At 44.1% G+C, this 16348-nt stretch overlaps 1 protein-coding gene across 1 annotated transcript in view; it reads right to left on the bottom strand.

Moving 5' to 3' along the window:
- rragca (Ras-related GTP binding Ca) overlaps positions 1-10991 on the bottom strand; it is a 39268-nt gene extending 28277 nt beyond the window's left edge. The window contains exon 1 of the mRNA XM_070899182.1: positions 10469-10991. Coding sequence (XP_070755283.1) covers positions 10469-10858 — 390 coding nt within the window. The 5' untranslated portion in view covers positions 10859-10991. The remainder of the gene's footprint in view (positions 1-10468) is intronic.
- Between the last annotated feature and the right edge of the window lie 5357 nt (positions 10992-16348).

The raw sequence follows: 16348 nt of genomic DNA, 5'->3' as shown, positions 1-16348 counted from the left end.
GTGGTTTTGGACCTGGTCTGGAGATGGCGTAGGTTAAACAGCTTCCCACTGGTTCTGTAGTTTAGTTCCACTCCAGCGGGGAGCTTGTTGACAGTGAGTAGAGCATGGCAGCGAGGAAGATTGAGAAGATTAAATGCATACAACATGCAAAGGCACAAAGATCAAACACAAAACAAGATTTGGTACATTTAAGGGACTTTTCTTCCATGAAGTGGTCAATGAATTGAAAAGTTAATTCACTACAGCATCAGGTTTTCCAGCTTGCCAAGAGTAATGGGGGGGGGGCAGAAACACAACACAAGTTGTAACCGGTCTTCGTTTAGTAAGCATGATTGTAAAGCCCTCATCAGATGAGTGTTTTTGAGAAGCAGGACATGACAGAAACTGTCCAGAGGAGATGCGTCTTTTTACAAACAGTTTGTTATGCAACACATCCAAGAGTACACCATCGTTTTACAGTCATCACTGAGCAACTGTTTCAAAACGGTCCAGAGTTTTGCTCTGCTTAAAACAGTAACAATGTGGACACTGTCGAGTTGGTCACTCCTTCAAACCAGTGGGTTCTTTGATTGTATGATAGGAAATGCAGGGAACCACAAAGAGGTTCCACATAAACCTAAATAGGTTTCTAATTTCAACAATGAAAAGTTATCCATTGCACTTCTAATAACATGAATGGTTCTGTTAACAGGATGTGATCTTTTCTTGCATCTCAAAGACATTTACACACCTGAAGCTGTCATAGGCCACTGACAACCCGACTGCTGGTGGTGCTACAGCTACACTTAGGGACAGAGTTAAGGCAGTTGTCAAGCTGGTGCTCACCAATGAAGATATAAGCTGCCTTTTGTTATTTACTATGCTGCTGTTACCATGAAAGTGCAGAGATTAAATAGTCCCATTTGTATTGCAAGTTTACAGAGTCAACTCAAGCCACCACTACTGCAGAGCACATAAAGCAGCTCTGGCAAGCAGAATCATCAATCCACTGCCAGACATGGACATGATTCTTCATTCAAGCAAGAGGCGGGACCATTGGCAGTTGTAAAATCTAATGACATTAATAAGCAATACAAGAGCCTGCCGGTCTACAATGATGTATGCTGGCTCAACCATGCCACATTCTACACACTTCTGTGCCATTAAATACATACAACTCTTTATGGAGTAAGAGAATTTAAAAAATCTTTTGTGAAGCATAGCTGGTAGACCTTGCATGTCAGAGTACTATTCTCTACAAGAGGCTCACCAGGTTTGACACGGGTGTTTAGTCGTGTGTGATCAAGTCAGTCAGAGATCAAGCTGCCAGTTGTTTGAAGGCAACTTCCCCTCAGGTGCTGCCATTCATAAGGCCAAAACTGCAGCCATTATTCTTCAACAATGAGGAGGCATGCAATTAGGTCAGCCATCTCCAAGACTTCTAAGGTTGCCACAGCTGGGGGTGTTTGGAAGCCTTTTTACTTTCAACATTTACATCGAGTGAAATGGATGAGTTCCAATGCAATGACCAGCTGAAGACCAGTTCAAGTTAATGTGCCAACATCTGATGTAGCTGTTAAGAGGAATTTAGAGGTATGTGATATAATGCTGCCATTATATAGTCAGATGCAACTGTGCAAATATTGTAACAAATGAACTTGCCAGACTCCTGCTAACATCTGCAGGACAAGGATGCCTTTGGTTTTCCATGCTGAAGCGGGCATCACTAATGAAATGCCAGGAAAAATAGAAGTGAGCTCATAATTGAGAAACTGCAATAGATAATTGTCCAATAAACAAATGCATGTTTTGTTGTAAATAGAAAGCCATGATCTTGCATGCAAAACTGACATTCTAAAAGATGTGTGTGGATGTTCGTTCAATAAACATGCAAATGTTTTATTAAGAGTTTTTAGTGATGATTCCTTGTGTGCAACCCACTAGATGATTATGCCTTTGTAGATCCGATCCTCTACTCCAAAAAGGTTGCCCCTCCCCTTGCACCATGTATAAAATGTTCAAATAAAAAACAGAAAAAAATCGGCTGCTTGCGGCTTTTGTTATTTTTACATATTACCGATTGATATTACACTCTGGACATACCTAGCAGAAACCACCACCATTTTGGAATTCTCAGTATAAAGAAATGGAACCATCCTTTGTCTCTGAAGTTTAAAAATAAGCCATAACACCTTTAATGTGAAATTTTACTTCAAAAAAATCTCATTTGTTTACCCGCTTGTTTTCAAGTCATTTGGAAAAACAAATTGAGCAGGTGTTGCCACTGAAAAGTTTTTTCTATAAACAATTACGAGAATTCAAAAAAATTTTTTTTTTTTTTTTAATAAAAGTGTTCCAATCAACTTATTTGAGCACTTAATAGTTTGTATAAAACTTCCCCTGAAAATCTTCTAAATTAATTCTCTCATTTTCAATTAAAAACAAAAGCTCAAAAATCCTATTCCAATGAGAAAAGGCATGGAGAAAGATGAACAGTGCACAAGCTCAGGCTGTAGCATCCTGGGAATTGCAGGAACTGACTTTGTAGTTATATAGAATAAATATGGTTTGAAAGAAAATAGAAACTTTTTTCCCCTTACTGAACTACAAGTTAAAAGTTTAGGGATAAAGTCCAAATCATAGCACCCAGTCGTTAGAAAATAGTTATTTGCATATATATATATATATATATATACACACACTATACTTCCAGATTGAAAAATAAATCCCAGTACCTAATCTTCTGGTTTACAAAACCATTATATTGAAACGTGTAAGATTGAGGGGGCAGATGCAGAGAGAATATTTCCCCTCGTGGGGGAATCTCGAACTAGGGGGCATAGTTTCAGAATAAGGGATCGCCCATTTAAAACGGAGGAGGAGGAGGAATTTCTACCCTCAGAGGGTCATGGATCTTTGGAATTCTCTACCCCAGAGAGCAGTGGAGGCTGGGTCATTGAATATATTTAAAAGGTGAAGAGAGACACATTTTTGAAAGATGAGGCAGTCAAGAGTTACGGGGAACGGGCAGAGAAGTGGAGTTGAGACCAAGATCAGATCAGCCATGATCTTATTGAATGGTGGAGCAAGCTCGAGGGGCCAAATGGCCTACTCCTGCTCCTATTTCTTATGTTCTTATGTATATCAGGGTGTAAACACTTCAGAGTTTTTTTTTATATATCAATCATTAATGGACAATAAATGGTACAGACTGCACAACCATTAGGTACACTAAACCACAACAAAAAAACTCCCCAAAAAGTCAGAACTTAAATCATTGTATATACTTGGCATTTCTTCTGAGATAACAATTTAAAAAAAATGTTTGCTACTCATCGGTTCTCATTCGCACTTGTGTTTCATCACCAACTCTTCCAGTTTTCCCATTATCTGTGAAAACTGGCACCTCATCTATTACATGGTGTAAGAGTAATGCAACTCACCATATGGACCAGTACTTTTTAAAATCCTTCAGCACTCAGTCTATTGGGGCTGGGGGGGGGGGGCGGGGGCGAGGAAGGGGTGCTGCAGAAATCTGACAAATTTCTTGCATGCAGCACCTCCTCGCTGAACAAATTGGATCCACTTTTTCCTTCCAAGAGTTGGAGTGTTAAACGTAAACTGAATTGACATTCTGAAGGCGAGTGTATGTGGATCTTTGTTTCAGAAACGGAACTGAGAGCACTGACCTACATTAAAAAAAAATTACCTACAACACCATACAATATCTTAATTCTGGGGTCGGATTGTCGATAACTGATAGACGTCCCAGCTGATGCATATCCTTCCAACTTTTTTAAGCAGCAAGTAGCAAGCCCAACACGGGAGGGGGCGGTTCTGGATTTATCAGGAATGAATCTGGGCAGGTGGAAGGGGTACCAGTAGGAGAAAATTTATGTTAGTGATCATAATTCAGCTAGATTTAAGGTAGTTATGGAAAAGGACAAGGATAGACCAGGAATACAAGTTCTAAATTGGGGAAAAGCCAACTTTGCTAAGCTGAAAGGTGATTTAGTCATAGTGGACTGGAAACAGTTACTTGAAGGTAAATCAGTGTCAGAGCAGTGGGAGGCATTCAAGGAGATCCTCAGGGTTCAGGCCAAATATGTGCCCTTAAAGAAAAAGGGTGGGACTAACAAATCTAGAGCCCCCTGGATGTCTAGCGACATACAGGGTAGGATAAAGAAAAAAAAAGGAAGTTTATGACAGGTACCGAGGCTAAATACTGCAGAATCTCTAAGAGTATAGATAGTCCAGGGGTGAAATTAAAAGGGATATTAGGGAAGCAAAGAGAGAGCATGAACACTTCTTGGCAAGTAAAAGAAAACCCAAAGATGTTCTATAAATATATTAAGAGCAAGAGGATAACTAAAGAAAGGGTAGGTCCTATTAGAGACCATGAGGGTGATGTGTGTGTGGAGGCGGAAGATGTGGGTATGGTTCTTAATGAATACTTTGCGTCTGTTTTCACAAAAGAGGGATGATGCAGAGGAGGAGTGTGAAATATTAGATGAAATAAACAATGAGGGGAGGTATCAAGGGGTTTAGCAGTTTCAAAAGTGGAGAAGTCCCTAGGCCCGAATGAAATGTATCCCAGGCTGTTAAGCGAAGCAAGAGGAAATAGCAGATGCTTTGACCATCATTTTCCAATCCTCTCTGGCTTCAGGTGTGGTGCCAGAGGACTGCTAATGTGGTACCTTTGTTTAAGGAGGAAGAAAGGGATAGACCAAGTAATTACAGGCCAATCAGCATAACCTCAGTAGTGGGAAAATTATTGGGAAAAAATCCTGAAGGACAGGATAAATCTACATTTAGAAAGACACGGATTAATCAGGGACAGTCAGCACAGATTTATTAAGGGAAGATCGTGTCTGACTAACTTGATTGAATTTTGAGAGGAGGTAACCAGGAGGGTCGATGAGGACAGTGCATATGATGTAGTGCATATGGATTTTAACAAAGCTTTTGATAAGGTCCCACATGGCAGACTGGTCACGAAAGTAAAAGCCCATGAGATCCAGGACAAAGTGGCAAGTTGGATCCAAAATTGGCTCAGAGGCAGGAAGCAAAGGGTAACAGTTGATGGTGTTTTTGTGACTGGAAAAATTTTTCCAATGGGGTTCCGCAGGGTCAGTACTAGGTCCCTTGTTTTTTGTGGTATGCATCAATGATCTAGACTTGAATTATAGGGGGCATGATTAAGAAGTTTTCAGAGGATACTAAAATCGGCTGTGTGATTGATAATGAAGAAAACTTGTAGACTGCAGGAAAATATCAACTGGTCAGGTGGGCAGAACAGTGGCAAATAGAATTTAATCCGGAGAAGTGTGAAGTAATGCATTTGGGGAGGGCTAACAAGAAAAGGGACTACACATTAAATGGTAGGATACTGAGAAGTGTAGAGGAACAAAGGGACCTGGGAAAGCATGTCCACAGATCCCTAAAGGTAGCAGGCCAGGTAGATAAGGTGATTAAGGAAGCAAATGGAATACTTGCCTTTATTAGCCAAGGCATAGAATATAAAGCTGGGGGGGAATATGCTTGAACTGTATAAAACACTGGTTAGGCAACAACTGGAGTACTGCGTGCAGTTCTGATCACTGCATTACAGGATGGATGTGATTGTACTGGCGAGGGTACAGAGGAGATTTACAAGGATGTTGCCAGATGAGAATCTTAGCTATGAGGACAGATTGGATAGGCTGGGTTTGTTTACCTTGGAACAGAGGAGGCTGAGGGGAGACCTCCCAAGATGTATAAAATTGAGGGGCCTAGATATAGTGGATAGAAAGGGACTATTTCCCTTAGAGGGGTCAACAACCAGGGGGCATAAATTTAAAGTAAAGTAATTAGTCGAAGGTTTAGAGAGGATTTGAGGGGAAATTCCTTCACGCAGGAGGGTTGTGGGGGTTTGGAACTCACTGAAAAGGTGGTAGAGGCAGAAACCCTTGCTCCAAGAATCTCACTTATAGCCAGTTACCAAGTACTATTAACAAAGCATTTTGTTAGTAAATAAGACAGTGCTTTGGAAATGTTAGACTCTGGTGTTGTGAAATTGGTACGTTTACAAATACTAGAAAAGCTCGGCGGTTTTGCACACAGGATGAAGAACTGACGCCGAGGAGCTGGCTGAAGCCCACAAGGGTGCATTTGTACAATTAAGGTTTTGCAGTTTCGCTTCACACCAATCGTACAGTTGTGTACAATGATGCTAAATCCGCTGTCAGGACACCAGAACGAGACAGACTCCCTGGAGTTTGGGCCTTCACACTCAATTCACACGCCACAAGTTCATCAGTCCAAAAGTGAAACTGGTTCAGCATTGAAGCTGTAGTGCAAATGCACCATGTAGGCAACAAGCAAACCTGAGGCAGAATAGGGAATGAAGAGCAGCCAATGGCTGGGGGCACATGAAAGGAGGAGATCTGGGGACAACCAGGTGGAAGCAAAGTAAGCAAGGGAAAATGTTACAGTTAAGCTATTGCTGCTTGTGATGCTGTCAGAAGCCTGTTGCTAGAGGTTATGACACTTTTTTGTAGGTTTGCAGAGCTGGCTGCTGCTGCTAATACAGAACGCTCAACACCATCTGTCAATAACCCATCCAGGCAAGTATTGCTTAAAATATCACTCCTAGTTTAAATAATATTCAAAGTGGATGGAAGAGAGGTTTTGATAATCATAATTACTTCCAACATTTTTTAAAACATGCCCTGCTCTTCAGATTCAAAGCAGAGCTGTACCATTAGAGTACAATACATGTACGATTTACCCTCCTTTAGGTTGCCTCTGGTCTTGCTTTTGTCAGATAATGTATTTCAGCACATTAGGTGTGTGTGACGGCTTATTCCAAGTAGCATCTTTTTGTATGGTAGTAGCAAAGCAAATCAAATGTCAGTCTCTAAGTTGAATATCCAGGCCAAAGCTTCCGGTGCAACAGCATGGGTATCTTGTAGGCTGCCTGCAAATTTTCTGAGGGCAGTGCCCAATGATGTGCTCCAGGGTCTGATTAGGAACTCCACAGTCACATGATGGGAATGCTTTAATCTTCCAACTATGGAAAAGGTGGCAGCACCTACCATGACCAATTCTGAGGCAGTTGATGGTTATCTACTGTGAGGAAGGTTTGATCCTTCAGGTTATACTGTGGGGTCCTCCATAAGGAATCCATTCCGTATGTCGCAGTTCTGCTAAGCATTTTGCCATCGGTCATCTAGGTTGAGGGGAGATCCACTGCAACTTTAGTTGCAGTATGATTTTTTTTTTAAGAAACACGGGAAGAATTCAGTGACTCTCATTCAATAAATTACTACCCTCCCTGAAGAGGAGAGTCTTGTACCCACAAGCACAGATTCATAGTACTGGAGTAATACTGATTGCACCTATTGGGTCAAAGAACCATTAAGGAATAAAAATGAAAGAGCAGGGGAAAATGTCATTTACGATTGCTGGAATCAAAGCCTCAGATTTCACATGAAATATACAAGAGACATGTTAATTAGTGTAATGCAAAATGTGGATAAAGAAAGAAAAAGATGCTCTACCAAGAAATGGTTACCAAATCTGGGGAAGCAGGAAGGGAAGAAAGAAAATAAAAATGAACACCTGGCTATAGCTACTCACACGCAATGTAGTTACCATCAGAGGTGGCAACACACCAATAACCTCCAGAGAGATGTATTGTCTTGACACTCCATTCCAATGCCCCTTACTTGATTTGCACTGCCAGTTCAGTCACATTGCTGGCACCATTTGCAAAGCAGTGCAAGAGAGAGGCAACCATTTGCAATAGCTGTTCACACTATCGCTGACCTCCAAGTACAAACTTAAACAGAATCACAGAGCACAGTTTTATTGCTAGTGTATTTTCTTCTGACTGCCAGCATGTCTCAATCATGAGAATGGAATAAAAGCCAGACACTACATCACCACCTCTGGAAAGATGCTTCGATTATCAAGGTTAAACTGGCACCATTATAGTCTACACCTGATTCAAGTATCCTAATTCAAACTGATGATTATTTTTAAATGCTGGATTCCCAATTTCCTGTGTTATTTATTTCACTTAATTCCATTATTGGATAATTCAAATTTTTTTAAAAAAGGCAAAAACGGTTAGGATTGTAAAACTACTCGCACTTTTGTGCTCAACACGTGAACTGCAGTGTAATGTTGGGCCCAAACGTGATTGTATCACACTTTAATTTACCAGAAAGCTGCTGAAACATCCAGTTGCAATGAAATCTGATATCCCTCTTTACTCACAGATTGTCCAACGCATTCCAAATCCAACTGACCTACAGATCTATACACTGAATATGTTTAATTATTAAAACAACTGCATGTTTCAGCTATATCTGTTCAACAATAACTTGTAACAGTTTCTGCTCCTGCTACCTTATTTTCAAGCACCAGAGGATCTGAAAGTGGTGAAAGAATTCCCCTACCTGCACAGCTGCACGATGGGCACCACCACTGATCGGGAAGTATAAATACAAAGAGATCACAGTTGAAGTGTCGAGACACATCAAGACCAAAGTTGGGAATATGTGACATATTAAAAAATGTAACTTAACAGGATTGGCAAATGGAGTCAGGCTATTGAAGGTGAGGTGCGAGTCCCTAACTTAATTACAAGAGACCCAGCATATATAACGCTGCGCAAAATTTCTTGCCGACAAAAGCAATGATTTGCATACATACAGAATGAAAGGCCAGAGACGCTACCAGAGCGACATGACATTAGTGCTGAAAAGAAACCAGGATAGAAGGTAAAGATCAAAGTGCCCAAGAATCCTATCTTTGTGAAAGGTTAAAGTGTTCCATTCTTTCTTTAAAAGGAACAAAATGAGAAGTTTACATCCTAGAATGACAAAATCAAAGGGAAACTATATGAAATGTTGCATTGCTATAAAGGTCAGAATAAATAGTGCATGTGAGCCAAGTGGAAAGACTGAACTTAATGAGTAATCCAAAGATATATGCAAAACCAACAAGATACTGCACAAATCTTCATAATCTGTCACTTACCATCTGTTGCACTAACACACTTATTTTGGGGAATATGCAGTTGTGCTAACATGTAGAGATGAATAGAATTATAGTATCTCTGTCCAATTATCTCTTTCCACTGCAGGGAGATGTATGACTCAAAACTAGAGAATAAATTGGTTAATATTTTAGGTGGGAACCTTTCCCACAAGAAGTGACCTATCTTTTTAGATAGCTATTTGTAATAAAAAGGAAAATACATGCATGTCAAGACAAGACAAAGACATATTCTGGTCATTTGATGCTAGAAATTATGAGTTAATACTGGAGTGACTTTGCATCCTACATGACATCACACAAAAGCAAATATATAATTTACTTTCTGAAACCTACAGCAATACAACATACTACTAATGAAAACAAGTGAAAAGCACCTGACATTTCATAATTGCATTATACATTGATTAATAATATTTTTTGGAGCAAGAGGGTTGCTTTCCCCCACCCAAGATGGTAACTTGCATTTCACAAATCTTGGACAAGGGCTGAACTATCCCCCATCTTAATTTATGATAAGTAATTGGGAAAAGAATGGGTGGCGCTCTACAATCTTAGCTTAGAACATGACTACAGGCACTAATTTGAGATTGGTATTTGTTCAGACAGCATGTAACCAGATTCTGCAGCATCTTTGAGCGGCAGTTCCGTGATTGGGCAGAAAGTTATTGTGCCAAATGCCAGTTACATTTTAATATTAAAGAGCTGACAGGGGCAGGATGTCTCTGCAATTTAACATTTCACAGGCAATCTATTAAACTTGCTTTGTTCCAATTATAATGCAAATAGTACCTCCTTGAATTGTCTCACACCACTCACCTAAACTCATATTTGGCAATTTCACACTTGCATTACAACACAAGTTGCAACACAAAGCTAAATTTGGCTCAGACACAAAAGATGCAGTGTATCTTGTCTATTACTTTACCCACGTAGCAGTCAGGCCAGCTCAAAATAAATTTACCGTGAAACCCTCCAAAAAGTTGACATAAGTCAACAGGATAAATGTCTGCATCATCTTTGTAACTGGGAGAACAGAATGGGTGAAAGCATTACTATTCCAAATGTAGCATCTCTACCTGTCTGCTGTCATACCGGACGAGAAATTTATTTAGGGCTTGCTTGGGGCAAAGCTTCTTCAAATTCATTCAGGTAATCCCAGGACACTTCAAGATATGGTTAGATGTTGGGCTAAACAAAACATGTGCCCTTATGTTTTGGGCACTTGGGTTAAGAGGTAGGTGTATTTTTTTTAACAAATAATGACAATGCAACCTATATGATTTCATATGTTCAGAGTTGTACAGTGAGATGAACACTGAGGCAGAGACAGAAAGCCGAAGTTATCCGCTTCTTCCCCTCCATCTTAAACAGAAGATTACATCATTGGTTTTAAAGCGCTCTCTGCATTGGAAAGCCCTGGCTCGGTGCGGCTGCATTTTACCTGCGCGTCAATCACGAAAATGAGCGCCCCAGTGCCCCTGAAGATCATCTCGTAGTCGAAGGTGGGGTCGAAGAAGTCCACCTGACCGGGGAAATCCCAGATCTGGAAGTTGACGAAGGAGCTGTTGGAGATGTCGTCCTTGTAGATCTTGTTGGTGCTCTCCAGGAAGAGCGTCTCGTTGGGGGACATCTTGTGGAAGACCACCTTCTGGATGGACGACTTGCCGCTGCGCCTGAGGCCCATCAGCAGGATGCGGGGCTTGCTGTCCGACTGCGACTCGCTCCCTTCCATGTCGGCCTCCTCCACCCCGTAGCCAAAGTCTTTGGGGAAAGAGTCCACCACCCCGTAGCTGCTGGGCAGCGGCTCATCGCCCGGGTACTGTATGGACATGTCGCGGCTGGCCCGAGGGGTAAGGGAGGGGGAGGGAAGAAGGGGAGAGGCGATGGAGCCGCGGCCGCTCGAGCTCAGCCTTCAGCCCCGCTTCCCTCACCGCGCAACCCAACCTTCCGTCCCGGCCCGCCCTCGACGCTCATTGGCCGGCCGGCTCCGCGGCGTCACGCCGCTCGCTCACCGCCCCGCGCCACCATTGGTTGACGTCGCCGTCCATCAAAGCTCAACGCCAGCACGTTCGGTTGAGCCCCCCCTCCCCGTCATGTGTCCAAATCACCTGACTGGCGATGGCGACCTTTCACCCTCTCCTCGCGTGTCACAGGAAGCAGCCAGCACTTGGCAGTGGGGTAAAGAGGGAGGATCAGGTGGAGGAGGCCTGATAGGCGCCTCAGGGCAGGGCAGGTGGTTGTGGGGAAAGGAGCAGCACGGGAAGAGAAGAGATCTTTACTTTCAATACGGTTGAAATCTCTGACAGTGGGTTTGCTGCAGTCCCAACAGGTGGATTCCAAACACTGACCAGAGTACAAGCTCCCATCATGTGACTGGCAGAAAGGGATTTGATTACCATGAGATATCAGATTATCATGTACAGCAACCCCTGGATTATTCAGCTAAATCCAGGCAGTAACTGGTGAATGACGAACTTCTAAATGGTGAGAAGCTAAAAACAGTGGAGGTCCAGGTACATAAATCATTAAAATCATAGGTGTTCTCTCGAAACGAGGATGACTTGCTTCCATGCCAAAAAAAAGGATGAGTTCACAGGTGTTTCGAAAGAAGATCCCAAACTACATCCTGAAGGGTGGAAGATGCCTGTGCTTGGATTTTTTTAACATGGGGTGGCCGTTGCACACCAGCCACCACACGGGCTTGACAGTTAGGTCTTGGTCCAGTGGCAAGGATTAACCAAGTCGACTGGACACCTGCTCTGCTGCACGGACCTAGTGCGCACACATATCGCAGTGTGGGCTGGCCTGTGCTGCCTCTGGCCCTGAACTCACGCCTCCCCTGGGCCCCGATCACATCTCTCACAGCTCCTTCGTCCCGACCTCGCCGCTCCTGCTGTATCTGCCCATGCTCCAATCACCAGCCTGGACCTTGCTGACGTCACTCTTCGCTGCCGTTGCCCTCCTGCACCAGCTCGTGCTGCTCCCTGGAGTGGTATGCCTCCACCCTGCTCGACCGCTGCTTGCCTAATATACAGTACACAAGCTAGGTGGGAATCTAAGTTCTGAGGAGGATGCAAAGAGGTTTCAATGGGGATATAGATGGGCAAGAACATGGCAAATGGAATATAATGTGGAGAAATATGAAGTTATCCATTTAGTTAGGAAAATAGAAAAGCAGAGTAAAATGGTGAGAGATTGGGAAATATTGGTGTTCAGAGGGACCTGGATGTCCTTGTACACAAATCACTGAAAGTTAACATGCAGGTGCAGCAAGCAATTAATGAAGCAAATGGTATGTTGGCCTTTATTACAAGAGGATTTGAGTATAAGAGTATAAAGACATTGCAATTATATAGGGCCCTGGTGAGACTGCACCTGGATTATTGTGTACAGTTTTGGTCTTACCTAAGGAAGGATATACTTGCCATAGAGGGAGTGCAACAAAGGTTCACCAGACTGATTCCTGGGATGGGGGATTGTCTGATGAGAGATTGAGCAGACTAGGCCTATATTCTCTAGAGTTTAGAAGAATGAGAGGTGATCTCATTGAAACATACAAAATTCTTACAGGGCTAGACAGGGTAGATGCAAGGAGGGTGTTTCCCCAGAGGGCTGTGGAGGCTCAGCCTTTTAGTATATTCAAGACCGAGATCGATAGATTTTTGAATATTAAGAGAATCGAAGGATATGGGGATAGTGCAGGAAAGTGGAGTTGAGGTAGAAGATCAGCCATGATCTTATTGAATGGCGGAGCAGGCTCGAGGGGCCGAATGGCCTACTTCTGCTCCGAATTCTTATGTTCTTAAAATGTCATGAGCAGGGATAGAAAATAATCAAAAAGACTATCAGAATGCTGGTGTTTATATCTGGAGGATGAGAATACAAGGGGGTAGAAGTTACACTACAGCTATTCAAAACCCTGGTTAGACCACACCTGGAGTACTGTGAGCAGTTCTGGGCACCACACCTTCAGAAGGATATACTGGCCTTGTAGGTTTGCCAGAATGATACCTGGCGGCTGAAATTGCCCCTTTCTATAAGGGCCGTAACCGCCGGTCAGTGCAGTCTGGCCGCCGAGTCTCCGGGAAGGGGCTGCCATTTTAGAAATTGCCATTCCTCAGTTTTGGAGCAGTGTAAGGGAGCGCTCCACCTATTTTCCCGCGACGGCGTGCACGCGCCGAACCCTTACCAACCAGCGTTTGCTGATAAGTACCCTTTCTGTGGCTTGGCAGCACAGCCGCCCTTAAAGGGGAGGTGGTGCTGCCGGTGACTCCATCTTATTTTTTTTTGTTGGTCAACTGCCAAGTTGAGCCGACAATTATGCCCGTGGGTTCGGCCGGGCCGCCAACAGGCAGCCTGGCACGGCCGAAACCCTCCCTAGTGGCCCAGTGTTTGCCACTGAAGTGGCTGCAGAGTTCGCAACGGCCCTCCCCTTTAATTTAAGGGGCAGGAACGTTGTGACGTGCAACGCTGATGACTTCGAGCGTCGGCTACTCCGACCTGCCCCCACTTCCACCCTGCTAGTGACGGCTACTCCGATGCAGCCTCACTTCCGCTCCGCTCTACAAAAAAGCACGAAGTGCTGAATTTCTCCAGATTGTCCATCCCATGCATTGGGGCGGCCGAACACTTCAAGAGCAGTAGGTGCGACTCGTTTTGGGCAGTGGGAAATTTCGGCCCCCTGGACTCCATGGGTTGGATTACGAGGAGGGATTACACAAATTAGGGTATTCCTGGAATTTACAAGGTTGAGGGGTGATTTGGTCGAAATGTTCAAGATATTAAGGGGAACAGATAAGGTAGATAGAGAGAAACTATTCCTGCAGGTTGGGAAGTCTAGGACTAGGGGACATAGTCTAAAAATTAGAGCCAGACCTTTCAGGAGTAAAATTAGGAAACACTTCTACACACAAAGGATGCTAGATCAATTGCTAATTTTAAATCTGAGATTGATAGATTTTTGATTAACACAGATATTAAGGGATATGGGGCAAAGGCAGGTATATGGAATTAGGTTGCAGATCAGCCATGATCTCATTGAATGGCTGAACAGACTCTGGGCTAAATGGCCTACTCCTGTTCCTATGTAACTGCTTGTCTAGTTATGTGATTTGATTGTGAGAGGCTGCTGTCTGCCTTGGCTTCTCTGTAGATGTATATATTAAATACTATGTAATGCGTTCCAGGACCCTAACACAGATTAGAGTCAGAATGCTGCAAAACTTCTCAGATTTTGATCTCGTCATCAAGAATGATGCTGTAATTTTCGGGGGGGGGGGAGGGCGGGATTGGTGGCAGGTCGGGTGGGAAATTTGATTCTTTTGACAGGAGCTCGGGACCCCGCTCTCTATCCACCGCAATGCGCCTTTCCCACAGGCGCGTGTGTGATCTCCGACCCGACCTGCAGAGGTGAGCGACCCAATTAAACCAGTTATTGGGTTGTTGACAGGCCCTTAATAATGCTTTTAACATTGCTTTTTAACTTTGACTGCTCGCCCACGGGATCCACGCAGGCCTGGGACCACGTCTGTGAACCTGAGATGGGAGTTGAATGGCCATTGCTCCAGCTCATTACTGGACAGCTTCAAATGTGCAGTAAAAGCTCCCAACGGACATAATCACTTTACTCAACCACAAGCTGTTTCTGAGTCAATTTGCAACACAGATTTTGCAGGCTTTCCACTCTCCATCCACTCTCACCTCATTGGAAGAACTCTCTTACCATTGACAGAATGCTTCTGCCATCTCTATGTCCCCCGCCATCTATTCCATCAACATGGGGGCCCTTTGTACTGTCTCACCTTGGTCCTCAGAATCATTATCATAGGCAGTCCCTCGGGATCGAGGAAGACTTACTTCCACTCCTGAAGTGAGTTCTTTGGTGGCTGAACAGTCCCAATACGAGAGCCACAGACTCTGTCACAGGTGGGACAGATAGTCGTTGAGGGAAGGGGTGGGTGGGACTGGTTTGCCGCACGCTCTTTCCGCTGCCTGCGCTTGATTTCTGCATGCTCTCAGCATTGAGACTCGAGGTGCTCAGTGCCATCTCGGATGCACTTCCTCCACTTAGGGCGGTCTTGGGCCAGGGACTCCCAGGTGTCGCTGGGGATGTCGCACTTTATCAGGGAAGCTTTGAGGTGTCCTTGTAGCTGCCCACCTTTGGCTCGTTTGCCGTGAAGGAGCTCCGAGTAGAGCACTTGCTTTGGGAGTCTTGTGTCTGGCATGCGGACTATGTGGCCTGCCCAGCGGAGCTGACCGAGTGTGGGGATGTTAGCCTGAATGAGGATGCTGATGTTGGTGCACGTGTCCTCCCAGGGGATTTGTAGGGTTTTGCGGAGACATCGTTGGTGATATTTCTCCAGCAACTTGAGGTGTCTACTGTACATGGTCCATGCCTCTGAGCCATACAGGAGGGCAGGTATTACTACAGCCCTATAGACCATGAGCTTGGTGGCAGTTTTGAGGGCCTGATCTTCAAACACTCTTTTCCTCAGGCGACCGAAGGCTGCACTGGCGCACTGGAGGCAATGTTGGATCTCGTCGTCGATGCCTGCTCTTGTTGATAGGACCATGATCAACCCCAACACCAGCAGCAGCACGCACACCAACACCAACACTCTCCACAATCACCTGATGCTGCACAGGACACAGGGCATCAGTACTCAACCACATTGCTGCCCGGGAAGCCAGGGATGGCCTCACCATGACCAGATTTACTTCACTTGGTGCTGTACACCTGGCTGCCACATGATGCACCAGGTTGGCATCACCAACACCATAAAGCATCCCTACAATATCCAAGCTATTCCTTTCACACTCACCACCGTTGCGGAGGGTACCATTATGTCTTACCATTCACTGCAACTCACTAAGCCACCTCCAAAGGTGCACACAAATATGTCCAAGAACGCAAAGTGTTGAAAATAAAGATTTCAATGTTTGACCGCACATTAACAGCAACTTTACATGAACATTGGATAAACATTGTTAGTTGGTATGATTGGACTAGGATGAGGGTGATTGTGAGGGGTAGCTTGTGAGGTGGGGATGTGATAAGGTAGATAGAGGGATCCGTGGAGGTGTAAGGTAAGTTGGTGTGAGTAAGGATGTGCAGTAGAGTAGGGAAGGCAGAGTAATGGGGATGTGATGAGAGGCACAACAAGATAAGTTTGAGTGTGGTTTTGTACTAATGTTTTGTGATCCAATGATATGATTGAAACATTTGTGCTACTGCACCCAGCTCCTTCTGGCCACATCTCTACTTGTGCCCTGCTGTGCAATGTGCAACCAGGCTGTTTTGTTCTCCTGGGGATATCTCTTC

This window comes from Pristiophorus japonicus, chromosome 14 (genome assembly GCF_044704955.1).
Source record: "Pristiophorus japonicus isolate sPriJap1 chromosome 14, sPriJap1.hap1, whole genome shotgun sequence".
NCBI classification, from domain to species: domain Eukaryota; kingdom Metazoa; phylum Chordata; class Chondrichthyes; family Pristiophoridae; genus Pristiophorus; species Pristiophorus japonicus.
Note: the sequence above shows the minus strand (reverse complement) of the source record. Positions and strands in the feature narration are given on the sequence as shown.